The sequence below is a fragment of the Zingiber officinale genome, chromosome 5B (assembly GCF_018446385.1).
Source record: "Zingiber officinale cultivar Zhangliang chromosome 5B, Zo_v1.1, whole genome shotgun sequence".
NCBI lineage: Eukaryota > Viridiplantae > Streptophyta > Magnoliopsida > Zingiberales > Zingiberaceae > Zingiber > Zingiber officinale.
Window position 1 is genome coordinate 117031938 of NC_055995.1, and position 26079 is coordinate 117058016.

Sequence of the window (26079 nt, forward strand, 5' to 3'; positions counted from 1 at the left end):
GAATTTATTTAAATATAAATAATGATATAATAAAAGATGAAACCCAATGACGTAAAATAATCCATATAGTCGATCTCATGAGATAGGACTTTATTATTATTATTATTATTATTATTATTATTATCCTAGGATTATGATATAATAATTAGATCCTTCCAGCTAAACGCACTATTGAAATTTATTTTAATGGAATGGCAATTTAAAAAAAAGCTGGCCGTCAGATGAACCTGAATTAAAAAAAAAACAAATTTGATAAAAGCTCGTCCTTGTTTTTTTTCTTCTCCATTTGTTAATGGGCTAAGAAACTTGCATTAATTGGGCTTGATCTGCTAACGTACATTCGATCCATTCGAAACCCTAATAAAAGTTTCTCGTCCATAATTACCACCGTTTGTCTTCTTTTTGTGAAGCGCCGCCGCTTTCTTCTTCGGTTCCGCGAGTTCATCGTTTGGATCTCGGAACAACAAATGGTATGCTGAATTTTTCCTTCAATTTTACGGTATCGTCAAGGTTCGGATTCGCTAATGGATTATATTATCCTTGTGACAGGCGCCCAAAAAGGAAAAGGCTCCACCTCCGTCCTCGAAGCCGGCGAAATCTGGCGGAGGAAAGCAGAAGAAGAAGGTCAGTGAATGATTTCTAGGTCAAAGTTAAGATCTTTTTTGTAATTTTATGCCCTTTTTTTTTTCCTGTTTTCTTCGTAATTTGTGTTGTGACGGTGCTCAAGTAAATTGGTATTGGACTCGCAGAAGTGGAGCAAGGGAAAGCAGAAGGAGAAGGTGAATAACGCTGTTCTTTTTGATCAGGCAAGCTATGACAAGATGCTCTCTGAGGTTCCCAAGTACAAGCAGATCACCCCTTCTGTGCTATCCGAGAGATTGCGGGTAAACGATCTCGATTTTATGCAGTGATGTGTATCGGTAGATGTTTGTTGAAGTTAATTTTTTGCTCTTTTTCAAATTTTTATTTCAGTTGGCAGTATTATCACCTCATGCACCTACATTATCTTTTACAGTGTGGGAGGCCTTATTCACCAAAACTTAGCACTAAGCATTTTTGAGTGATTAGGAGAAATGCTTTGTCCATGTCTTCACCAATTGCCTCTTGGTGTTTAGCAATTGGTTGCATACTTTGAATTAATCAAAAATAATCTTTGAGATCACATTATATAATTCAGTTCTTATTAACTGACTGATCTGAAACATAGATGGTAGTATAGGCTTTAACAAACTCGATTTGCTATGCACATCCATTTAACTTCTTCACATGCACAAACGCTTCACACTAAAAATTTACCTATATCACTTGTTTTTGTTCGTGTACTTTGAAGATGAACACATACTTTCTACTTTATATTTTTCAGTAGCTTCTTTTGACTGATCAGAGTCTCTAACAAGTATCACAGGCACTGACTTGTGATAGCCATCTTTTTTGAGATGCATCATGCCGGTGGCTATCACATATCAAGATTGTAACAATCTTCATTTTCTTTGTTAAATACTGCAAGTCCTCAAGCATTACGTTTCTTTGTAAATGGCTATTGCAATGACATGCTCACTCTGTTTTCCCCTTTTCCTTTTCAGATCAATGGATCGTTAGCTAGGAGAGCCATCAAGGATCTGATGGCAAGGGGTGCTATAAGGATGGTTTCCGCTCATGCCAGCCAACAGATTTATACTAGAGCCACAAATACCTAGGAGGTCATGTTCCTCGGAAATTAGTATGTTCAATTATGTGTTCTCTATGATATTTGAGCACTTTGTCATTTTCACTTTTTGTTGCTTTGTTTAGCAAAAGTCCTTTGAGTTAATGCTTCATGTACCGACTAAGTTGTTTTTGAACATGTATCACATTTTTCTAAGTTGTCCAACTTTTTCCCATTCAACTAAACATTCTACTTAAGATCTCAATCTCTTGGACCTTTCTAATTCTTGTGATGTAGTTTTACATTGGTCGGGATTTTCTGTCACCATATTGATGAATAGGCCTGTCAGATTGTAGTTTTATATGTTCATAAACAAAATTTCCAACTTCAGTTTTATTCTTGATATATTAGCATTTCAAAAATTTCCTGAGGCCTACCAATTAGGGAGACAATCTTGACCTGGGTGCTGAATCTAAACTTCTAGTGGTATTGTGTGATACAATACAGGCCTATATGCATCTTCAATTCATCTATTATATGCCTATTAGTTACGGGGATAGTGTGAGAAGTTATTTTGGAGGATTTTTTTCTACTCTATAAACAAATGTTTGTATTTTTTATTTAATATTTTTATTAAATATAAGTTACATCGATTATTATTAATGATCAATAAATATTTGTAGGTGCACTTCAAATGGTAAGATTAATACTTCATCATTAATACTGATACATATAAATTATATGGACTGCGTCTTCTTTTCTCATCAAAGCTGAACAACATGCATATTTATATATTTAGTCATTTGGTATTTTTTTTCCTTCTTATTTTCCTTTTTTGAAATATTAGAGAGATACCTTTCTCCCTCTAATTCATATAAATTTGAAACATAATTTATATACAATTCAGAAGTGGACTTTTAGAATATTCATTTTTAATAGGATTTATTGTTCTTTTGAATGCTGTATGATTTTACTGTCTTATTTTTTTTTAAAAAAAAGGTGAATTAGAGATTGAACAGGATAACTATTTTAGACGTCGATTTTTTAGTATATATAAATTGTGAAGGGCATCTATTTATTATTGTAAAAACAATAAGTGATCTCTATGTTATTTATTTATTTTTTATTTAAAATGTATAATTTAGGATAAAAAAATTATTTTATTAAATTTGAATATTTATTTATTATTATATTATATATTAGTTTTTTTAATAATATTTAAGGAATAGAATTTATTTTTTAAATTTAAAGACTATTTATAAATATAAACTTTAAAGAAAAAACACACCTCGCCCAGATTTCTTTTACTGAAGCACAGCCTAACCATACGTTTTTATCAAGAAACTCGTAAATTTATTTATAAGTCTCCAAAATTCAAATACGACTTGTAAGATGTTAATTCTCACCATATACAAATTTATAAATGAACGTAGAATTTGTGCATTTTTTTAAAAAAATTATCTTATTTTAAAATTATATTGCAAATTAATTTACGAATTGCTATGTAAAAGATCAAAGATCATCTTAAAATAAATTATGACAGAGATGCGATTGAATGAAAAACGCAACATGTGCACATGATTTGATATAAAAAAAATGCATACAAGAGTGTGATTAAGTAAAAAAAACTCAATGCTGTAAAAGAAAATTCATCTAACTAATGTAAAACAATTTTTTTATCATTTATTGACATATCTTTAACCTTCATAACAGCTGAAGATCCACAAACTCCTATTTGGCAATACGTAATGGTCAATGGCATGAGCAATATGATCTGCATAAATGTTTACACCCTGTTTAGAATACTATGAAATTGAATTCAATTTAATTTTATAGTTTGGAATGAATTTTTGAGATGAATTTGATATGAAATTCAATTCCAATTCCATTCAAAATGTGAATAGTAAATTAGCCCTCAAATGGTCAAATTTGGATAGGAAATTTACCATGAACAACTAAAATTACTTAATTGCCCTTTTAACTTAAAACTCTTTTTTCCATCTGCCGACTCTCTTGTTTTCTCATGCCTTTCTCCCGTGCGCCGAAAACTTCTCCTTGCACCGTTTTTCCTGTGCGCCATCTTCTCGCCCACCTTCTTCCCGTGCGCCACCTTCTTCATACTGCTGTCGCCCACCTTCTTCCCGTCGCCATCGCTGCATCATCAATCGGAGGTATGGATGTTGTTGATTTTGTGTTTCATTGGTTTTGACCCTTGTTTTGTTTTGTGCTTTATTGGGTTTGCCTTTGTTTGGTTTTGTTCCGTGTCTTTGTGGCTTTGTTTGGTTTTGGTTTTGTGCCTAAACTATTCTGTATTGAAGATGATACTTATCTTGTTATTTGTTTGTGTGGTACAAAATATAGAAGGTACAAACTATACTGTTTGTTTGTGTGGTACAACTTATTTTGTTATTTGTTTCTTTCCAAACTATTGTCTACTACATGGAAGTTGGTACTTGTTCAAGCAAAGATTGGTAAATCCAGAGTTAGCATTCAATATGGCTATAAGTGAGCCAAGATTGGAAAATTGAAAGACACTTACATTGTACGTAATATGAGGCAATTTGATAGAAATGCAATCTTAGCCATAGTTCCTTATGCTGGTTATTTAGCTTGCATGCAATATATGACTCGACATGTGTCTCGTATTGAAACCCAATCACAACGATGTAATGGAAATCAAGTGCGCCGAGAATTGATGGCTCAATTAGAAGCCCATTATAACTCACGCTCTGTAATACGCATGAGTTATGATGCTTTCACTCGATTAGTTACAATACTTCGTAGAAGAGGACTTCTGAGGGATAATCAATACAGTTTTGTTGAGGAACAAGTTGCTAAGTTTCTACATATTTTAAGTGGTCAAGGACGTGTTCGATCAGAAAGTTTTTTCTTTCGTCGATCTACTGAGACCATTAGTCGTCATTTCCACAAAGTTCTTAGAACTTTAATAACACTTCAAGATCAATTTTTAGTCCAACCAAATGGTTCTACTGTCTCACCACAAATACTCAACAGTGGAGGAAGATTTTATCCATACTTTAAGGTATTTTTAAATATAAATATTGTTTTGAATTTATTTTTGTAATGTCACATGATAATGATTACTTGTTTATGTTGAAACTTTTAGAATTGTATCAGTGCAATAGATGGAACACATATCCAAGTGAAGGTTTCAAAAGAAGATGTGTCAAGGTATAGAGGAAGGAAAAACTATCTTATAATGAATGTTTTGGCAGCTTGTACTTTTGACTTGAAATTCACGTACGTATTAACTAGGTGGGAGGGCTCCGCTTCAGATTCAAGAATTTTAGATAATGCGTTAAGTAGATAATATAATCTAAATGCCCCTCAAGGTATTAGGTTTTTCCATAAATTTGTTTCATGTCTATTTAAAACTTTTCTAATTTTTTTATATAAATATTTTAAATTCTATTTTTTAGGTAAGTTCTACTTGGCCGATGCTGGATATATGTTGAGGTCAACATTTCTCACTCCATATCGAAGCACTCGATATCATTTGAAAGAATATTCTCGACATTCGTCTGAAAACCCAAAAGAGTTATTCAACTTAAGACATTCCTCATTACGCAATGCAATTGAAAGAGCTTTTGGTGTTTTGAAGAATAGGTTTCCAATATTAGAAGAAATGTCTAGATATGATGTAGAGACAGTGAGTGAAATTGTTTTAGCATGCTGCATCTTGCACAACTTATTAGTGGATTTTGATCCAGATGAAGAAATTATTGCACAAGTTGATAGGGATCTCATGAATAATGAGCCTGGTCATGGACTTGCTAATGGAGCAATTGCTAGAGGAGAAGATGGACGAAGGGGGGAAATCTTAAGAGACTCTATTGCCGCACAAATGTGGAATGATTATATAACTAGACATTGATTATTATTTTTTTTGTGTATTATTGTTACTCTCAAACATGAACTAGAATTGATGTATGGTTTGATTTATTAGTTGTTATTGGATGTGACATTATAATGGATGATTAACTTTCATGTTTTATAATTTATTATTGTGTTATTTTAATTTCAGTACATTATAGGTGGTGATATGGATGCTGAAAAAGTTTTTGAAGTGGAAGGAGGAAATGATTGTCATGCATACTTTAAGTGGACCACAGAAATGGATGGTGTGATGCTTGAAGTTCTTAGGGAGCAAAAGAGTAAGGGTCAAAAGGAAGATAGAGCTTTTTCTGCTGAAGCATATAGGAAGGTGGTAGAGGAAATTAATGATAAATTTTCTTTGAACATCAACAAAACCAAAGTGATGAATCGTCTCAAAACTCTTAAAGAACAAATGGTGCTAGCAAAAGAAATTGAGTTTAAAAGTGGAATAGGATGGAATGATTCTTCTAAAACATTTGAGGCTCCTCTAGAAGTGTGGAAATCTCTGATAAAAGTATGAGTATTATATTTCATTTCCTATAATATAATTGGTAGCATCTTCCTTGCACATGCTTGTTTACGAACTTTCTTATTGTGATTTCCTTTTGTTACTAGGCCAATCCAAAGTACAAAAATATCAAAGGAAAATCCCTTCACCACTTGGAGATTCTCATAGAGATATACGAGAAAGATGTAGCAACTGGAGCTCAAGCTGAGAGTTCTAGAGAAAAAGTACAAAGATGGGAAAGAGAGGAGGCTCATATTAGTATTGATGAAATTGATGAGATGCAAGCAAACAATCAGGTTTATTTGGATAATTTTTCTACCTTTGTTTTTGAAAATATGCCATCAACACCGGGATCATAATTTGGAACATCAAATCCTTTTGTACCTAATGCTTCAGTTGCGAAAGGTAAAAAAAGAAAAGCACCAATGACAAATGAGTACTCATCATAATTAAATGAGATGTCTTCGACAATGAAAGATATTGCACAAGCTATTTTAAATACAAACACTCAAGTTTGGAAGCCTGCAGAAATATATGAAACAGTAGCTAAATTGGGTTGGAGGTTGATAAACTTTTTGAAGATGTTGAATTGCTAAATGAACATCATAATCTTATTGGAGTTTTTTTTTTGTTTCCCAAAAGAGCTGCGCTTGCAATGGTTAGCTAAAAAGTTAAGTTGGTGATTTTATGTATGTATTTATTTTTTGGGGGGGGGGGGAGAAGTTAGGTTTGCTACGGTATGTTTGTGTAGGAAAATACTCAGGTTGCTACTTTCTTTTGTATTTGCTTCTTGATTATGAGCTGCAATATGTGATTATTTGACTATATGTTTTCTCGGATTATTTGACTATTTGATTATCATGAGATGCAAACCTATTATATTAAACGGATATTTTCCTCTATAATTTCTTGTCCATTAGAAATAGCTTTTGATGCAACATCAACCAAGTCCTGCTGTTGCTGATCAAATGCCTGCAAATCTCTGACATTGAAAATTCTAGGGATTCAAGTGAGGATGGAAGGATGCTAACAACTTTATTACTATGATCAAAAACTGAGGAAGATGATGCCGCAGGTGAAATTAAGTCTTGACAATTACAAATATCCAAGCAGAAAGGATGCTAACAAATTCTTGTGACTCAACCTTAGCAGAAAGGAATTTCAGACAGTCATCAATATCTAGATGTTTAAGAGATTTTATAATATATAAGCCTCCAGGTGAAATTAAGTCTTGATAATTACAAATATCCAAGCTTCGAAGTGTAGTGAGATGTTCCAGAACGGAAGTTGCCTCGTAAACATTTTAATGACAATTTAGTGAGCGAAGTAAGACCTCGTAGATAACTTGTCAAATCTTTGTGTTTGTTAAGAATTTCAAGTTTTGAGTTTTTTCAGTGCTATATATTTAAGTGACAAAATTGTAAATGAAATAAGTATTTGGGTATTGATATTTCAGTTTGCTGTTTTATTTTTTTTTCACTAAAGGCGAGACTGGAAATTACTAGATTAATAAAAAAGAGAGAGACAATTCATATCATTTACAAGATCAGTGAAATTCGTGGTTGGAGCGTTCATAATCCAGTTCAAACTTTCATTTTAGAAAACTCCAATAAAATTTCAATTTGGTTCAATCTTGGTAAGTTGGAAAAACCGCCATCAGAACAAAATAGACAAAGAAAGAGAAATTTTACTAGTCACGTCAAAAACTCTCATCAATGAGTAATAGCATAAGATATGGATAAACTTAATGTTACATTCCACTATATCCAGAGATATATGCCTATGTAGGGATGGCAATGGGTCGGGTTCGGGTCGGATTCTATATCCTCCGTACCTATACCCATCAGGTATAGGATATCCAATGGGTATACTCATACCCATTAAAGGACCGGATATATTCTATACGTGTAATTTTTCTTCTTTCTATCGAGCTATTATCATTCAACAAAAACATATTAAAATTAACATCCTATTAAAATATATATATATATAATTAAAAAAAATAGATTAAACATCTATATAGGCCTACTAATATCAACAAAAAATAGTAAATTGATTTTAGAAAAAGAAAATTTTCTTTAATATATGTATATATATTATTTAATCGGGTATTCGGGTCGGGTATCGGGTATTGATAGTCCCTCCATACCCTCCTCCATTCAGGTCGGATGTCGGATCCTCCATCGGGTTCGGGTGAAATTGCCATCCCTATGCCTATGCTGTTCAATTCCAGCAAAATCCTATTATCAAGAGACATGTTCTTATATTGGCACTCATGTGGAGAATCACCCTACATTGTCCGCAGAAGATTACAATCAACTTTTTTCTGGTAGTCAGAAAGCGACCCATACCACTGGATCATCAAAAGACATACAATTCTGGAGGTTCCGGTGCTTAAAGTTGTTGGGGGTCATAAATCCATCAGACTCTGATTTCTACACAACTAGTTCAGCTGAACAGATGCACAACTGAGAGGAAAGAATCGGGGAACGAAGGTGAAAGAATTTTTTTACTATTGGTTTTGCTTCTATCTCTGATCTTGCTTACATCCTTATTTTATAGGAGCACTCATCCCTGGTTATAATGAATGATCAAGTTATGACCATTCAAGGTTGGATTTAATACCGTTATTAATGAGTTTATTATTGATTATTATTGTCGAGAAGTTACGAAATCACCATGAATTTTAGATTAATACTTCCACTACACCTTTAAGTAAGTAGCAAAAAAAGATTTAGGTGGCAAAACGTTGATTCATTCGTTTGAGTAAATTTTACTTTGATCGGTCTGACATTAGACACGTGCAGGTCATGTTCGAATACGAGTTAACTTAGTTCAGTATAATCTAGACCATGAATTTTGCACCCTTCCTACGCACTTACATGTAAGAGAGAGTTTCTCTCCATACATATATTCATAACATTAATGTAAACTAATAATAAAATCAAAAAATATCTCAATGTGAAAAAAAACTCATATATCATTGAATCTCTTTTTCTTCGACTCTTTATTTCATCCAGGAGTGGCCCCGATTGTTACAAAACTAGGTCGTACCAGGCCTTTCGATGTTTGAGAAAATTACATTTTCAGTCCTATAACTTGCATCTTTTTCAATTTTAGTCTTATTATGAGTTAATTTACGTTCTTAGTCCTGTAACTTGTAATATTTTTTAATTTCAGTCTTTTTTCCTCCAAAATTGAAATTTTTCAACGAAAAATGTCTAGTTTGTAGTTGGAATATAAAAAACACATGAGTCATAAAAAATCAAAATCTCCAAATTCAATTTACAACTCATCATTTTCCGTTAAAAATTTTCAATTTTAGAGGAAAAAGGACCGAAATTGAAAAATATTACAAGTTACAAGACTAAAAATGTAAATTGACTCATAATATGATTAAAATTGAAAAAAATGTAAGTTACAGGACTAAAAACATAATTTTCTCTCGATGTTTTATGAAATATAACGATAAGTAAAAGCCTATGTATGAAACAAAATAAATTATCAAAAAGAAATCCATTTAACTAAACCCACAAATTCATTGCACTTCTTCTCACAAGTCAATTTAGATCAATAAAAAGCGCATAAAAAAAGAGAAAGGAAAATAAAAAAAAACACACATCACACGATTATGAAGCGAGTAGGGGGGAAATTTACAAAAATTAAAATAAAAAAAAATGAAGAAGAAGGAGGAGGAGGAGGAGGAGAAGAAGAAATTGCAAAGCATCAAGGTGTTTTGAAGGCTTGTATGAGGAGGGAGAAGCCGGCGGCGCCACCCGCTTGGTACAGCATCTCCTCCTCTAGCCACAGCCGGCTCTCCAACGCGCTCCTCGCTCGGAACATGAACACGGCCGCCGACCCGCCGCCGAACCACCAGTCGTGGACGTCCCACATCATGTCCACCGGCGCGCCATCGATGAAGATCGTCTGGTTCCCCCGGAAGTTCCACCGCAGGCTCCGGGCGTGCACCACCCGCTTCTTGTCGACCGTCACCGCCAGCTCCGACTCCCTCGCGTCCCACCCCTCCCCCCTGCATCGGATCGTGATCTCGTGCTCCTCCCCGCCCTCGCGGAACCGCGCCCTCGTCGTGTGGGTCGCCGCGTCGCCCACCACTTGCTCTTGCCGGAAAACCATCGAGCACTCCACCATGAGCTCCCCCTCATCGAACCTCTTCGCGAATTCCTCGCTCAGATCTCCCAGCAACAGCGCGAACTCTGAATCGACCACGACCGCGATGTAGAAGCCGTCGCTGGGCTCGGGACCCGCCCCGAAGTTGGCTGATGAGATGTCCCAGTGAAGCCCGACCTCGCCATTCCTGACGGAGATGTAAGATATGCTCCCTTTCTTCTTTCTCAATTGATGGCAATTCTCCTCCAATGCATTCGCCGATGAGCCGTCGTCGATGGCGACTGAGAGAAGGGGATTGAGCTGCCCCTTGGCCCAGGTGACCTTGACGAGGAGCTCCCGCTGCGCCGAGAGCCTCGTGCGGTACAGGGAGGTAACCGAACTGACGACAGAGGTGGCAGCGGTGTGGTCGACCGCCGACGAGTTGCCACTGCTGCTGCTCCCGGAACAGGAGGTGTCGGACACCTTTACTGCGTGCTCGCTGAAGCACGAGGCGAAATCCTTCATGGACGGAGGAAGGAAGAAATGATTGGAGGAGAGGTGGCGGCTCTTCTTTGCTTTGCTCACCATTGTTGTTCCTCAAACGAATTTGGAAGCAGTCAAGTTGAAATCTTTCTGTGGGGAAAGCATGACAGAAAAAAAGAGAAGAACAAAAAGGGAAGGGAGGAAGGAATAAGGTATGCCTTGCTAACTGATAACCTCTTTGTTGATGACTACTTCAGCTGAGATGGAAAGCAAAGAATTCTTTGAATTGATATAGAACTTGCTCTGTTTTAAGGTTCTTTTCTTGCACATCAACCTCGTGTATTTGAAAAACTAAGAGGGGAGAATTATACTTTGCTTAGTGTCACTGACAGAAATTGTGGGACATCCTATTTAGAGATTAAGCAGGGAGAGTGATTTAGCTAATTAAGTACAAAACTTGTATTTTTGTAATTTCTGCAAAAGGTCGTACGCAGCGTCCCCACACGGCTGGCCCCATAACCATATGTAGAGAGGTAAATCGGAAAACCGAGTAGGCCACTATATGGGAAGATATTTCTGTCGCTTCGCCGAAAATAGACCCTTGCCAATTTCTACAAATCTACCATGTGGTTAGCATCTCGGCTATGCCCTGGGAGCAGTACAAGACTTGTATCGATGCAAGGCCTGAAGGATCATCTGGAGCAATCACTAACTGGTTTAGAAGGAGATTAAATAAAAACAGTATTCAGTAGAGGTACCAACCCTAACTGCCTCACCTTACAACTCACAAGGTAGCAGAAAAGAGGCCTAACCACTGTACCTATCCCACTGGTATTAGTTTGGAAGGTTCATGGAACAAGGAAAATAGCCATCTTCTGCTAGGAATCTGATTTGCTGCAACTCTGCATTGGTTGGCAATGGCATGCAGCAACTGCAGCTCAACAACTAAAAGGGTCTGACACAGCTCCGTTCACTGTTAGCCTTCATTGCTTTGTTTGCATATCCCATATTTAATGTGACCCACTCTCCATTGCCTCACACATGGCTGTGCCTGTTCGAGTGGCCTAAGGAAATTACAGAATGGCTGAAGTGTTTCCTTTCCCTAGCAGTTCCAGTTATCAATTTATTTTTTATTTATCTGTTGGTTTGTTTTTCCTCATGCTAATTGTACTTTTGGTTCAGTTCAAATCGTACAACAGCATGTGACAAGAAGTGCAAGAACAAGTGAGGACAAAACTATGATGACTCTTAAATCTATAAACGAAAGGGACCACTGGTAAACACATATATGATCGATCGGTTCGAGGAGTATTGCAGCCAACAATTAAAGTCTTCTTTGCTGACTTCCAAAGTTTTGAGCCCAAAAGGATTGATGGCGATGCGGTTTGCTGGAAGAACAAGCAGTATAACCTTTCTAGAAAATCCCAAGATTTGACAATAGAAAGGAAATGGAAGAGGGGGGACAAGAATTGCAAAAGAGAAATGAATGTGACAGATCAATTTTTATTGAATTCTATTCAGTCGGATTTCTTTGTTTAAACTTTTGGTTTAAAAGAAGTACAATTTGCATATGGCAAGAGGTAGAGAAGATTCCCTGACAAATCCAATTGGATCAAAGTTGTAGGAAGAGGAGCAACAGTGGAGTTGCATGGATGAAGATCTCAAGCCACCCGGAATCTTGATCATTTCCACGTTGCCAAAAGGAAAAAAGATATTGAGGACCAGAAACATGCATTAATTGAGGCTAGTAAACACTGTAGATGAAACAGGTGATATGAGTTGTGTAATAATACAACCCTTTAGGCCCTAAGGATTCAGATGCTACTTTTTTCTAATTTTTCTTTTCTTTTCTTTCTCATTGATGTGAGTGTTTGGACTCCTTCACATGGGTTTCCATTGTTTCAGCTTAAATACTGCCTTTTCTGATAAACTTTGTATCATATTGTCATGGTGATCATCCTCAAACTCTTTAACCAAAAGAAGTTAAATAAGTAATTCAATTCTTATTTTGAGGGAAGTAATGCATGTAATGCTATTCTAACTGGTCCTTCAGTTGCTTTCAAATGCTTTTAGTAATCTCTTGCACTTCATTTTCTTCTATAAAGAAGAATATTCCATCAAATTTAGCTTCCCATTCAAGTTTTAATGGTCACTGACAGGAGTTAGGTTTATTTTGATATGTCACACTAATTTTATTTATAATTGCAGGTTGGAGGATATCCTTATCTCCACATCGTCATTGCCCTAATCTCCGGTAGTTCAATATTCTTTAGTGTGTATTACCTGCTTGCTCATGTTCATCTTCTCATCTTCTACCTTCTGAAATATTGTTTTATGATAAAGAAAAACCATTAATCTGACGAATCTCAACCATTGTCACATTGCTTTCATGATGCACATGTGCCAAACCAGCATAGCTCATTATAATTATGTGCTGCAAATTAAAATATACACACAATGTCTTCTTCATCTCACTATTCCTCTAGAAAAAAAGTCTTCATCAAGTTTTTAGCCATTTTGGCCTGTTATATGCTGTCATGGTCGCCTAGAAACTGAAAATAATTATGCTAACACTTCACTTCACCACCCAAAAATTAATAAAACTAGTCAAACTTGCTAATTAATCTCAAAATTAGCCAACTTGCTTCAGTATGACATTATTAAAAGAAGTTGTTTAACGTGTATGTTTTTGACTAACAGTATTAGGCAAGTCGGTAAAAGTTTTCTTGATACATGACCAGTTTGTGATTTAGAGAGCAGGTATCTCAAGTAGTCTAAACAACTAAACAAGTGCAGGCATAAATGTGTACACGAGATAGTTTGGCACTGCCTAATCTTCTGTTAAGCTTATTAAATTCCAATCTATTGGATGTTAACTCTGTTCTTCATTACCACGGTTTGTTCAGGACTGGCTAGTTTTAGAATATAAAGTTTTGGCAATCAATTTTTCATATATTCTATTAATGGTTTGGAATTTGTATGTATATTTTGATTATTGATCCTATAAATATATATAATATGGGTGCATAAAATAATATATATTTTATTTGATAGATCGATGATAAAATCATAATGAATTTAGAGAAGCTAGAGTTAAGAGTACAGATAGCAAACTATTTAATAAATGAGGTTAAACAAGTTCAGCAACCCAAATAAATAACCTTAAGCTTGATAACATAATCTAGATGGATCCATCAGTTTATCACTATTCAATCGACAAGAAAACTCCTAAAATAATCCCTAACCTAATGCATTTCTAGCAGAATCATTACTGAAATATTGGATTAACTTGGTAGTGTTAAGGTGCCAAGAGAATTACATCAGTGTCAATACTCTCCATGCAAGCATATGTTTATATCTGGAGAAGGCTTGTGTTCCGATGACTGCAGTCCATGCCAACTTGCAGCATGAAGAGTAGGGTTTGGAGTGGCATTATCCATGCTTCCGACTTGGGGTTGGACGGGTAATGTTGAGGTGGGCGTCTCGCAGTCGACTTGGGGGTTTGCCTGTGAAATAGGCCTTGCGGCTGTGAGTGGACCGGCGGTTACGGGCAATGCTTCAGGAGGTGGTTGTGGTGTGGGTTTTGGTTTTGGGTCTTTGAAAGTGTTTGGAGTGAAGCTTCCAACCACCACCTGATAATGGAAAAGATTAACAAGTTAAGGTAGTGTTCATGGTGAAACCAAAGCTTAACAAGGCAATTTGTAGTACTTGAATTGGACTAGCTGCAAGCAATGTTCCAGCAATCCCTCCACCAATAACTCGACCATCAGGACCTGCAAGCGACACACTGATCCCGCCAGTTCGACTCCGAATGCCTCCATTTTCAGTAAGTGTGAAGGATCCAGACAGGGATAGAATCTCAAACCGGCCCTGCTTATCATCATGAGCAAAATTAGATGGAGAGAAAAATGAGAAAATTTCAATAAACAAGTATGTGATCGACAGACAGTATCATCAGAATTCGTTCGATACTAATTGTCCAACATGTATGCCAAAAATGTTATTACAGAGTGGTTGGCAAAACTCTGCGTAACCATCAACTGAATGATGTGCTCTCATTTTTGAACCAACGAGACCATCAACTCAAAGATAATAATCCTTAATTCCTAAACATAGTTCATCAAGGATACTTTCTGACCAGAACACAATGCCAGATTATATGCAAAATGGTGAACATTTAATAGAAGAAACAAACACAGTAAATGATTGAATGGTGTTCAGCTCAATCACCTCATAAGTCAAGGTGCCACCGGAAGAACCAGGCTGCCTTAAGGTGACATTGGAGATGGCTCCATTGGCAGATAGTATGCAGATAGATTGCGGTCCCTTTTGCGAGAAGGAAAGTATTCTTGCAGCAACATCCTTCATCAAATGCCCCATCAAATCATCCATATCCAAAAAGAAAATAAGGAAAACATTAAAACAACAACAAAAGAAGAAGAGAAAAATCTAAGTTTTGTTCGAAATATTTCACCTCCCCTGCAGAAATGGTGACTACATGGGGTGTAAAATTTCCACCAGCTGAGTGCGCGAACCACTCTCCTACATAGAGATCAAGCAAATCGAAGTTATAAATTACTTCTGTAGTATATATTTTCATGAAAATAATTTAATTTGCGATTTGCATCGTGACTAAAAACAGTGAGATAAAGAAGGAAGAGATGGTGGTGCAGACAGTAACGGGAATCCATCATTACCAAGAGCAGCGAGGAGCTGGTTCTTGCCCGACCCTGGCGGCCGGCCTTTACTTTGTTTGCCGCCCGAGGAGAAAGGGGGGCCGGAGCTGGGTGACGTCAGTGCCAGAGCCATGCCGTCGGGCCCGTACTTCCTCGGCCTCCCTCGCTTTTTCCCCCGGAAAAGGTCGCTGGCACCTGCCATCATTCCCGTGGCCAGGCCTGCTGACTCCGGCGCCGCCGCCATACCATGAGCTCCTGCCATTGCTACCGAGGGAAATGCCGGTGGCGGCGACGGAGGCGGAGACGGAGAAGAAGTAGAAGATGCAGAGTACTGCTTCGCTTCCGTTCCTCCGACTATATCTACGGCGATTCCGCCAGGTTCCACTCCTTCCATGAATAAAAGAAATTAATCAACAAAAAAGGTTGCTTTTTGTGAAGGCGAGAGCGTTCTTGCTAGCTTCCCTCCCTAGCTTTCAAATATTGAGTTTCCTCCGTTATGCTCTAAATATTAACTCTTGGCGTCTTGTTACTCGTCTCATCTCTCTCTCTCTCACTCACTCTTTTTCACTGTTTTAGTTAATGCGGTGAAAATAAGCAACACAAAAGGAAGACATTGAAGGATGGCAACTGGCAAAAGGTTGGGAAGCTCGTCTCTTATCTTTAATTCATCGACATAAGTCCAGCATGAAAACAATAAAAAGAAAACAAAAGAAGGAAGAAAGCAAAAGACAATTCAAGAATTAAAATATGAAAGAGGAAAAAGCACTAAAACTAGGCATTTAATTGCACAGCAGTAGCAGTCTTTCATGCATGACGTTTCCATCCAGAGTCTTCTTTTTCTATATGGTAGCTTTTGAAAAGAAAAGAAATGAAAATTGTAATATTGAGGCAGCAAAAGGAGCCTTCTTCACGTGGAAATGAAATTGTTTACTTATTCTAACTTGGTAGGGTCTTATTAAGCCAAGTACCAAGAAAAGTGATATTGTCTATATGTTTTCCTTCCAGGGTGAGGTGAAAGGAGAGAAGGGAGGAGGAAGAAGGAAAAATTGGATAGAAAATATATTCATATTTTTATCCTAGCCTTTAGTTGTAATATTAGTCATGTGATCTAGTTTGAATATATAAATAAGTCAAAATGAATGAATTGATCCATTTATAAAAAATTATGTTTTAGATAATGTATAAAAATTATTCATATGACATAATAAGAATTCTCATCCTCTAAATCTCTTAGCCTATAGCTTGCACCTTCACCATGATTGATGTTCCTTGAGCCTTGTCGACCTCTCTAAATCTTGTTGAGCTCTCTGAGCTATCATTGACAATCTCTAAAACCTCATCAATCACCTTGCTCGTCGCCACTCTCAACCATGCTTGAGACAATAACAAGGACTCTGAGCCCTTGCCAACAATCCCTGGTCGACCTTGCCAGAGCTTGCATTTCTTAAAATGAATCAGATGGAGGAATTTCTCCAGTATTACACAGAGCCAGCTGTGCCTGCTCAATGAACGGACAAGATTGGACTTCAAAACCAGTACCTACCCAGAAGCTTAGGAGTTCCTTCCTCCTAGTTTCCTTTTTCAACCCAGGTAAACAATGGTAAACCTTTCTTTAATCCAGGTAAACAAAGTCATATTTTCCACTCGTCATCGAGATAAACAGGTGACTGGGAGAGAGAGCAGAGCGTGAAAACAGCTTGGTCCAGCACAGTTCTTGGATGTAAGTGAATGCTTGAATGCTTAAAAAAAACAAAGTATTATAGAGAGGAATCATCTGTCTCACAGTAGGAAGAGGTTCACATCCCAACACACACACAGGAGAGGCAATGCATGCACGCGGTGTGAGAGAAGCAATTAAGTATTATTAGATGGCACAGATTCAGAGAGAGAGAGGAGCAGTGGCAGGAGAAGAGAAACTGGGAGTAGGAAAGGAAATTTCTGTGAGAGCTAGAGATAAAAGAAGAGTAGCTCAATCTCAATTTCCAAGCTGCATTAAACTTTCGCGTTCATGGTCGTCGTCTCCTGCGACTGTATGTCTCTGACCCAACTGTCAGGGTGTAGTATTTAGTATTATTCACCATCTGCATTTATCTCTGTATTACATTTTACCAAATTGCTTCATAATATCTAAATCTTACAACATAACTGTAAATTTGGCCTGAATTTTAGGTTCCTAGTGAATATTGTAAAACTCTATCTCTGATGGATTTTGCATAATCTAAGATTTTATGCAGAGGATATTTGGTTTCAAAAGAACAATAAAGACTTAAGGTCGAGTCCTTTTTATCATCACATTTTAATCAAGAAAGGGAGAAATGCGCCTTTAATAAATATAGTTACAATTTGAGGATTATGAACATTTAGATGCACACCTGGAATCACTCCAAAGTCCAAGCCAGCCACCTTGAGAGGATCCTTGTCACCAAAGGCACCTTTTCAGCTGTTGGGTTCAGCTACAATTTTGATCAAATTAATTAACAAAGAGTGATCATAAGTATTCATTCCTCTAATGATACTCATGCCATAAGCTTGAAACTAGAATCTATACCCCAACTAAATGAATTGGATATCCGTAAGCATCCACTGGAATCTAACTTAATAGTAAAGCATGCAAGAAAAAGGACAAACTAAGAATTTCGCATCAAACTTATTAAATCTGAAATTCATCCCAGTCTTCTAAATTTTTACTAACTTTCTCATAATAAAATGTCTACATGCATATTAAAATTGCAAAGGGATCGCAAATATCTATTAATTCAAATGGACATCGTAATATGTGTTTACTGAATTGATGTTATTTTTTATTTAAATTTAAGAAAATGTTTAAAAAATATATACTATTCTGCAAGATACTGCTTCTAGTCACCCGCCTTGGATTATTCCACCAGTTCAAACCTAATAACTTTTTAAGATAACTAAAAATCCACATGGGTAATGAACTGTGAAGCTAGAGGTTGGCATTAGTCAATGCATCAAGAAAAAAGATATGAAATGTAACAATGTGATTCAAAAAGAAAATAGAATACCTTGTCCTCTTCCCCTTGTTTTTGAATGACTGCAGTTTCCAATAAAAAACCTTGGAAGAAGGGATACAATTCTACATTAATCAACAAATTCGACAATATTTAAGTGTCCAACTGCAGATTTATTGCATAAAACAAAAGGGGAGAAAGTGCTCAGACATCTTTTTTTTTTTTATCAGCACACTTAAAAAGGAGAAAACAAAAACCTGAAGCAAAGCTGCAGGTAATAATTAAAGTGTAAATAGAATACAGCATCCAATGCTAAACTATCTAGGAAATCTTTAAACATTAAATGGAAGTTATGAAATAGGATTGGATATAGGAGAAAAACTTGAAGATGGAGTCATACCTCATCCACCAGTTCACCTAGGCTCCCTCCCTCCACTGTCCGATAAGTCCACATGTTGCTTTGCTTGCTCTCCAGCGTATAAAATCTCCTGCAAAAGAAAAAGCTTTTATATACCACAATGCAACCCTTTTAAAGATGAATCTAGCCTTAAAGTGCACAAAAGGCTGAGTGTCGACCATTTGTTTTGTTTAGTTGTGCCAATCTGATTTTTGTAATTTTGCCAACCTTCTTTTGGGAGAACACCAGGCATATAGTCAGAAAATAAGGATAATGTAATAAAAAAAACTAATATTCACTAGATTCGGGAGCTAAAAATTTAAAGTTGATGGAATTATGAGACTGCACAAATATAGCCGCTGTGATTAATTAAGTTTCCACTCAGCATTTCACTTCTTTAATTCTCGATATATTGTCGACACAAAACTGAAAAAAAAAAAAAGACTGAATTTAACAACTTGTTTTCACATGATAACTATTTGGCAAGGATATGGAAATGGTGGCTACCCAAGATGACAAAAGGCGAATACGCTCGTTAGACCTGACCATGGTTCGGAATCGTCGGTTCAACGGTTCAGAACCGTCGGTTCGACGGTTCCAGGCAGGTCGACCCTTAACCTTAACCGCTAAGACGGTTACGGTGCACGGTTCGGAACCGCCGGTTCACGATTCGTTACGGTTCAAGATTATTATGTTAAAAAAATTATAAATTATAAATTATAAATTAAACATTAAAAATTACAAATTACAAATTAAAATTTATTGAAAAAAAGGTTTGCACTTATTTAAGTTGCCTACGTATCCCTTAGGAGAATAAAAGTCCACGTAGTTCTTTTATATTTTTATTCTTTTACATTTTCACTTGCTTCCATTTCTCATTCATGTCGTATTCATTCCTTCAGTATCAAAATCTTCCACTTCGTCATCTGAAAGTTACATTCCTTGGATTCTTTTCTCCGCTCTGGTCCAATCGTCCAGTAATGCTTGGGCTTCCAATAAGTCGGGAGACAAAGTTGATTGTCGTTCATCTAATATGTTGGTGTTGGTACTGAACGTCTGCTTCACAGCAACAGTTGACACTGGACAAGCTAAAATTTCTTTGGCGATCATGAAGAGGACGGGAAAACTTTGAGCCTTCTGTGACCACCACTTTAAGATATTGAAATTTTCGCTATCTACTTCATTAAAATCAAAAGAAGTCGTAAAATAATTCTCAAGTTCCTGTGTAAAACTTGAGGATCCTCGTGGGCGTTTTGTCCGTTCTTTTAATAAAAGTTGTGCTTTTGTAAGTTTTAAATTACTACTAGTAGTTTGTTGTATTTCAGAAATATTAATTTGTGTTCCATATTTTGCATAATATTGATTATAAATATCATATAAATAAATTCTAACATTATACATAATTTTAACTGGATCATGAGAAGAAGAATCTTTAATTGGAATTAAAGCGTCGTAATATAAAGTTAACATTTTTTGTAAAACTTCTAATTTAAATTTAGGATCTAAAACAAATGCAATTAAATAAATTTTATGAATAAAATAAGAATACTTTTTCCATTTAGTTTTCATAGCTAAGATGTAAGGAGATAAAGATTCATTATTAATATGTTCATTTAAAACTAATAATATATTAGAAAAATTTTCTAAAACTAATTGAGCGGATAATAAACACCGGAAAGTTGTTCAGTTGTATCATTAAATACTTTTAAAATTTCACAAAAACTACTACAAATATTCCATTGTTGTGAAAATAAATATATATTAGTATTAGTATTTTGTGCAAAAAATGAACATAATAATTCTTTATATTCAAATGAATCTTGTAATAATTGGTATGTTGAATTCCAACGTGTTAATACATCACGTGGAAATTTTTTAGGTCTCATTCCATTAGTTTTACAAAACCTACCTCATTATTTCATTATAGATAGATGAGACCATAAATAAGAAATTGCAATTCTAATTGGGTTAATATAACTTTCTAAAAATTTTAAACCATCTTGAACACATAAATTTAAAACATAGCATACACAACGAATATGAAAAAATAAACCGCCAATAATAAGTTGGCAAACAAATTTTAGATCATCTATACAAACGGTATTGGAACTAGCATTATCTAATGATATTGAAAATATTTTGAGTTAAGCAATATTCTTCTAAAATTAAACATAATAATTGTGCGATGTTATAAGCATTATGTGATTCATCAAAAACTCTATAAGCTAACCATCTTTTTTGGAGGTTCCAAGAGTTATCGATCCAATGACAAGTCACACTCATATACGAATATGTTTGCCAATGATCACTCCAAATATCGGAACATAAAGAAATTTTATTATCTAATTTACTAAATTCATCAATTAAATTCTTTTTTCCTTGTTTTACTAATTTTTTAATTGTACGAGTAAGTGTAGTTCTAGGAACACATTTAGCACATGGATTAAGAGATTCTTTACAAAATCTTCAAATGTGCATTTAGATCCAAAAATAAAAGAAACATGTTCTACGAAAACAAATAGCTAATGATTCTCTTAATTTATTATTCGAATATAAAAATAAACCGGAATCGGTATTACCGCTAGTTGAAGAAAATCTTGATAATTGTGTTTGAGAACGGTCGAGTCCAAATTTCGTCGGGTGCTTCGTTTCCACATGCCGTTTCAACGACCCATAGCCGTCACTGGCTTGGAATTTGTAGGAAGCATTTCAGTGCTTACATTTAAAATGCATTTCTCTCGATGGAAGAGTGACCTTCTCAAAATATTTAGTGAAAATAGAAGACTTTAGAGGAGGAAGTTCCCGAACCTTAGAAATAATTGCATCGATACTTCCTTGTGTTTCGAGTGTCGAATTCGGAAAATACTCGATCTCATCATCGATGGATTGAATGTTGGGGTCCTCCTCCCGCGGATTCATTGTTTCCTTTCCCTTCCGAGCTCGAGATGACGCACCTCCGCGGCCTCCTTCCATTGTAATTGAAAATTGGAAACGAAAGCGTGTAGAGAATATGAAATTGAGATTAAGAGTAGAGAAGATGTGTGTGAAAATAATGAAATAAGCTCTCTATTTATAGAGTTTTGATAGTAACGGACACTAAATCATAGTCATTGATCAAAAAACGGTCAAATGATCCTAACCGTTGAAAAAAATATCCAACCCCCCCCCCCCACCCTCTCCCAACGACTATGAACCGCCGGTTAACCAGCGGTTCAAGCCGATAAAAAAAAACAAACAAATGTTGAATTGGCGGGCCGAACCGGCGGTCTGCCGGTTTTGCACCAACGGACCGGAACCGACCCGGCAAGTTGCCGGGCCGGTTCCGATTCGACCCGGCGAACCGGGTCAACGGACAACTGGCCCGTTGACCCGGTTACGGGCCCAGGCCGGGTCCGGGCCAGACCTAGCCCGGGGTCGAGTCTAACGCTCGCCCCTAGCGCCCCCGCCAAATCGTCACATAGCCAACACAGAGGAGGTAAATCACGGACGACTACTAGCCTTTGGAATAATGACTAGCACATAAGGGAGGCATTTACCTCGGCTTTGCCGAAATTCAAACCCAGACCTCATGATGGCAACACCTCATGTGCTAACCACTAGACCGTCCCAAGGGGACGAAATGGTGGCTACACAAAAAAATGATTAACCAGGCTGGGTAACGTCGAGCCTGGTGTGATCGGCCCGGTCTCGTGGAAGTTTTCCCACCGACCACCAGATAAATCGGGAAGCGCTAGCAGCGGACAGCTCAAGAGCCCAACATCCTTTAGTTGCGTGCCTCATTTGGAGGAAAAATTCCTGCAAATTCGTCATGGCTGGGGCTCGAACCGTGGATGTCTGGATGACAACCTGAATGCCCTACCGCTGCACCATAGCCCCGGGGCGAAATGGTGGCTACACAAGATGGCAAAAGGCGAATACGTTCGCCCCGAGCGCCCCCGCCAACCCGTCCCAAGGCCAATACGGAGGAGGTAAATCACGGACGGCTACTAGCTTTTGGAATAGTGACTAACACATAAGGAAGACATTTACCTCAGCTTTGCCGAGATTCGAACCCCAGACCTCATGATGACAACACCTCATGTGCTAGCCGCTGTATCATGGTGGCTATACAATTATGGCAAAAGGCGAATACGCTCGCCCCTAGCGCCCGCCAACCCGTCCCAAGGCCAATACGAATGAAGTAAATCACGGGCAGCTACTAGCCTTTGGAATATCATGGTGGCTACACAATTGTGGCAAAAAAGGCGAATACGCTCGCCCCCAGCGCTCCCGCCAACCCGTCCCAGGGTCAACACGGAGGAGGTAAATCACGGGTGGCTACTAGCCTTTGGAATAGTGACTAGCACATAAGGGAGGTATTTACCTCGGTTTTGCCGAGATTCGAACCCCAGACCTCATTGTGACAACACCTCATGCGCTAGCCATTAGACCCATCCGAAAGGACAAAATTTTAATGAAGTGGCTACACAAGCACAATGGAATGGAGGGCAAATGAAACCGAATGAGCTAACTCAAAGTCGTCAAAGAAGATGTAGCAATTTTTATTCCAAAAGTAGGAATCTGGTGGACAGAGATCAAATGTCTTAAGAAGCAGGACATCCGAGAGAAGCCTCTTGGTGTCACCACTGACATCTAATACAAAACTAAATCTACGTTGAGTCAATGTCTGACTGGCATATAATTCACAAACTGTACGATGTTATTGCGCTCTCATGGTTCCCCTCCTTTCAAGGACTAAACTCAACGTTAGGTCGATGACTAGAATGGATAATTGCAACATCCAAACCTCTGTGCTCAAAATGAAACGAATGGTCCCACATCAGAGTATTTAGTAGATCTGCTCAGATGTATACACCCATTCTGTTCAAAACACTTTATATAATCACCCAAAAAAGCTTAGACATATCTGACTGTAAACGATTTTACAACTAAATTACAGAAGGAAAATCAATCTAATTAACTTATTTTTACATTGTTAAAAGCACATTTGACTTTTCCAATTTCTTTCATAAAGGAAATATTTTTGCCTTATATATGTACTAATTTGAAGGAAACCTGAAGTTTCAAATTTGTGATAAATAAAAATATAAACGCAATCAGAATTTGCAAGTCAGAAGGGTATTCATTACTAGAGATAGAGCAGGTAAGTTAGGTAACCATTGTTGATGCATATTTGGAGCAAAAGATGAAATCGTCATCTTAACCGTCCCTACAGGGCGACCCCACATTCTGAAAGAGGTAAATCATAGAGGACATTTGCTCTAACCCAGTGGCCCTTTGCATGAGGGGCACACACCCAGCAAGACATTTGACACTCGCTGGGAATTGATCCCAAGATCTATTGAAACAATGACCCATGTAGATACCAACTCAGCCAACTCATGGGGGCATTGATGGGCATTGATACCCCGAAACAGATTCAAAGAGAAAATTTGGTTTATCATTTTGCTTTGCTTTCCATACTAGGTAATCACCTGTTTCAGCTAGTTGTACCTTGAACTTGTATAAGCCGTTAAAACCAAATTAATATTATGTATATAGAGAGGTTTATATGTAGAAAAATGATATGTCAATTATCATATTCATTCTTGTTATTACTTTTTTAGTTTCCTAATCAACAAAAATCTTAAAAATCTGTGTTGATTTTTTTCACATTTCATTAATCAACAAATTTAAAATAATTAGTGAAAATTAATGAACATATTATTAGTCTCATGCTTCCAGTATAGCTAGTGAACTGTATATTGACTATCAGTTCAATAATAAACTTGTTCATAGTTCCGAGCAATTTGGGCAGAAACTACAATGTAATCAAGGCTGAACCAATTTGTTATGGCTTTTGATTGATATTGTCATATATATTTTTGTTGGGAATTAGATTGCTTCAGCAATATTTCCCAACTGCTCTCATGTTTGGTCAATTTAATTCATTTTGTAAAGATGAAATTGACAATTCAATTTGGCTATTCAATCCTGGACATTCTTAAAATTTAAACCAATCAAGTGTTTCTTGCACCAAACAATTTTTGTTAGTTGTGGCAAAAGATGAAATCATCACCTTAGCGGCCCCATACTTCCTGGAAAAAGGTAAATCACGGAGGACTTCGCCCAGTAATAATAGCACATGCAGGGGTTGAGACAATCAACAGGACATTCTGAACCTGTTCGGAATTGACCCCTAGCTTATATGTGACAACTCCCTTGCATGAACCATCTGCAGTAGCCCACAGGAGCAACAATTTTTGTTAACGAACTTATCGTCAGTTATATTAATTTTAGATATCCTGCTCATTGCACAAAAATAGTCAAATATTAAACCATAGCTGAACAACTCTCTAAGCAGTAATATTAATAATGTTAGTTATTCTGATACAGATTAATTGCATGATATAGGTCATTTTTCTAATGTTAAATCTTAACCTCACTGATCCTCAGGTTTTGGTCCTCCCTACACAAACTGATCCTAATATAGTCTCAACATTATAGCTCTCGTAAATACAGATTCTAGTTTCTTAGATAACTGAGCTACCTCTTTCACTTCAAATTAATATAGACACTACAACAAGCGTGCTTCTGTACATTTCATAAAAGAAGGACCGAGAAAGCTCGAAATTGCAAATTGTGCAAACGTCAATTAGCAATAGATAGCGCAGCCCAACCTTAAGAATGCACACAAATGAAGAAGCATAGTATCGTTCAGCTAAGTTCGCTCTGAAATTAACACAAACACTTTAAAGGCGCTATCATCTTTGTGCGTTGTCAAGCGCTCCAACGAACAAGTAGCAACACAATCAACTTCGTCAGATAGGACTCAAGAGAAACTTTTTACAACGATTCCATCGCAAATGGCAATGATAATTTCGATATCTCAAAGACGTCAACAACACTACTCGATACGATGGGGCATACGGTTCAGGTATGGCATAAACAACACAATGCTCCAGGGGAGAAAGAGGAAAGCGTACCGTAGCAGAACAAGAGAGCGACCAAGCAGTCGATGTAGGCCAATCGCTAGGCCTGCAAAGAATCGATGGCGGCGGAAGGATGGACGGCCGCCGCCCTCTCTGCTTCGGGATCCTCATCGGCGGTGGGGAAAGAAGACGAAGAAGCAGAAACCGGAGGTTCTCTTTAAACCGGCGTTCGCTTGAATACGTTGGCCCGGGAAATTAAAATGAACCGGACCGGATGGCGCACGATCCTCATCTTCGAGCAAAAACGTTAAAGGTGCCAGCAAAAACGTTAATGATTTAATTAACTACGAAACATGGGAAGGCATAAAGGTTACATCAGTGGAGCAATTGCCAGCCTAAAATCTCGACAGCGATTAGATGTATCAGAAGAACACGACATCAAATCCAGCAAGAATTAAGCAGAAAATGACAAGATTGAGGGTC

General features: G+C 37.0%; 5 protein-coding genes across 9 annotated transcripts; 3 read left to right on the forward strand and 2 right to left on the reverse strand.

The window, feature by feature from the left end:
* The first annotated feature begins 372 nt into the window (after positions 1 to 372).
* Positions 373 to 1910, forward strand: LOC121987766 (40S ribosomal protein S25). The gene is made up of 4 exons (XM_042541496.1): positions 373 to 470; positions 550 to 624; positions 750 to 884; positions 1584 to 1910. The coding sequence occupies exons 1-4, from the start codon at positions 468 to 470 to the stop codon at positions 1695 to 1697; spliced, it is 327 nt and encodes a 108-aa protein (XP_042397430.1). The 5' UTR covers positions 373 to 467; the 3' UTR covers positions 1698 to 1910.
* Positions 1911 to 3668: 1758 nt separating this feature from the next.
* Positions 3669 to 5540, forward strand: LOC121986961 (protein ALP1-like). Its single transcript, XM_042540883.1, has 2 exons — positions 3669 to 3816; positions 5086 to 5540. The coding sequence occupies exons 1-2, from the start codon at positions 3669 to 3671 to the stop codon at positions 5538 to 5540; spliced, it is 603 nt and encodes a 200-aa protein (XP_042396817.1).
* Positions 5541 to 5708: 168 nt separating this feature from the next.
* Positions 5709 to 6409, forward strand: LOC121986962 (uncharacterized protein At2g29880-like). The gene is made up of 2 exons (XM_042540884.1): positions 5709 to 6056; positions 6158 to 6409. Exons 1-2 carry the CDS (start codon positions 5709 to 5711, stop codon positions 6407 to 6409), a joined length of 600 nt encoding a protein of 199 aa, XP_042396818.1.
* Positions 6410 to 9776: 3367 nt separating this feature from the next.
* On the reverse strand, positions 9777 to 10745 carry LOC121986963. The gene has a single exon (XM_042540885.1). The coding sequence runs from the start codon at positions 10743 to 10745 to the stop codon at positions 9777 to 9779; it is 969 nt and encodes a 322-aa protein (XP_042396819.1).
* A 3048-nt stretch (positions 10746 to 13793) lies between these two features.
* On the reverse strand, positions 13794 to 25890 carry LOC121985498 (AT-hook motif nuclear-localized protein 1-like). Of its 5 annotated transcripts, none has more exons than XM_042538993.1 (10): positions 25651 to 25890; positions 24744 to 24899; positions 18689 to 18776; positions 18343 to 18392; positions 17689 to 17769; positions 15338 to 15703; positions 15115 to 15182; positions 14871 to 15002; positions 14349 to 14510; positions 13794 to 14272 (listed from the first exon to the last, which is right to left on the reverse strand). In XM_042538993.1, exons 6-10 carry the CDS (start codon positions 15576 to 15578, stop codon positions 13967 to 13969), a joined length of 909 nt encoding a protein of 302 aa, XP_042394927.1. In that variant the 5' UTR covers positions 15579 to 15703; positions 17689 to 17769; positions 18343 to 18392; positions 18689 to 18776; positions 24744 to 24899; positions 25651 to 25890; the 3' UTR covers positions 13794 to 13966. The 5 variants fall into 5 exon arrangements, with proteins under 5 accessions (XP_042394927.1, XP_042394926.1, XP_042394930.1 ...); XM_042538992.1 differs by having other exon boundaries at positions 18343 to 18413; XM_042538996.1 differs by lacking the exon at positions 24744 to 24899.
* Positions 25891 to 26079: the final 189 nt, after the last annotated feature.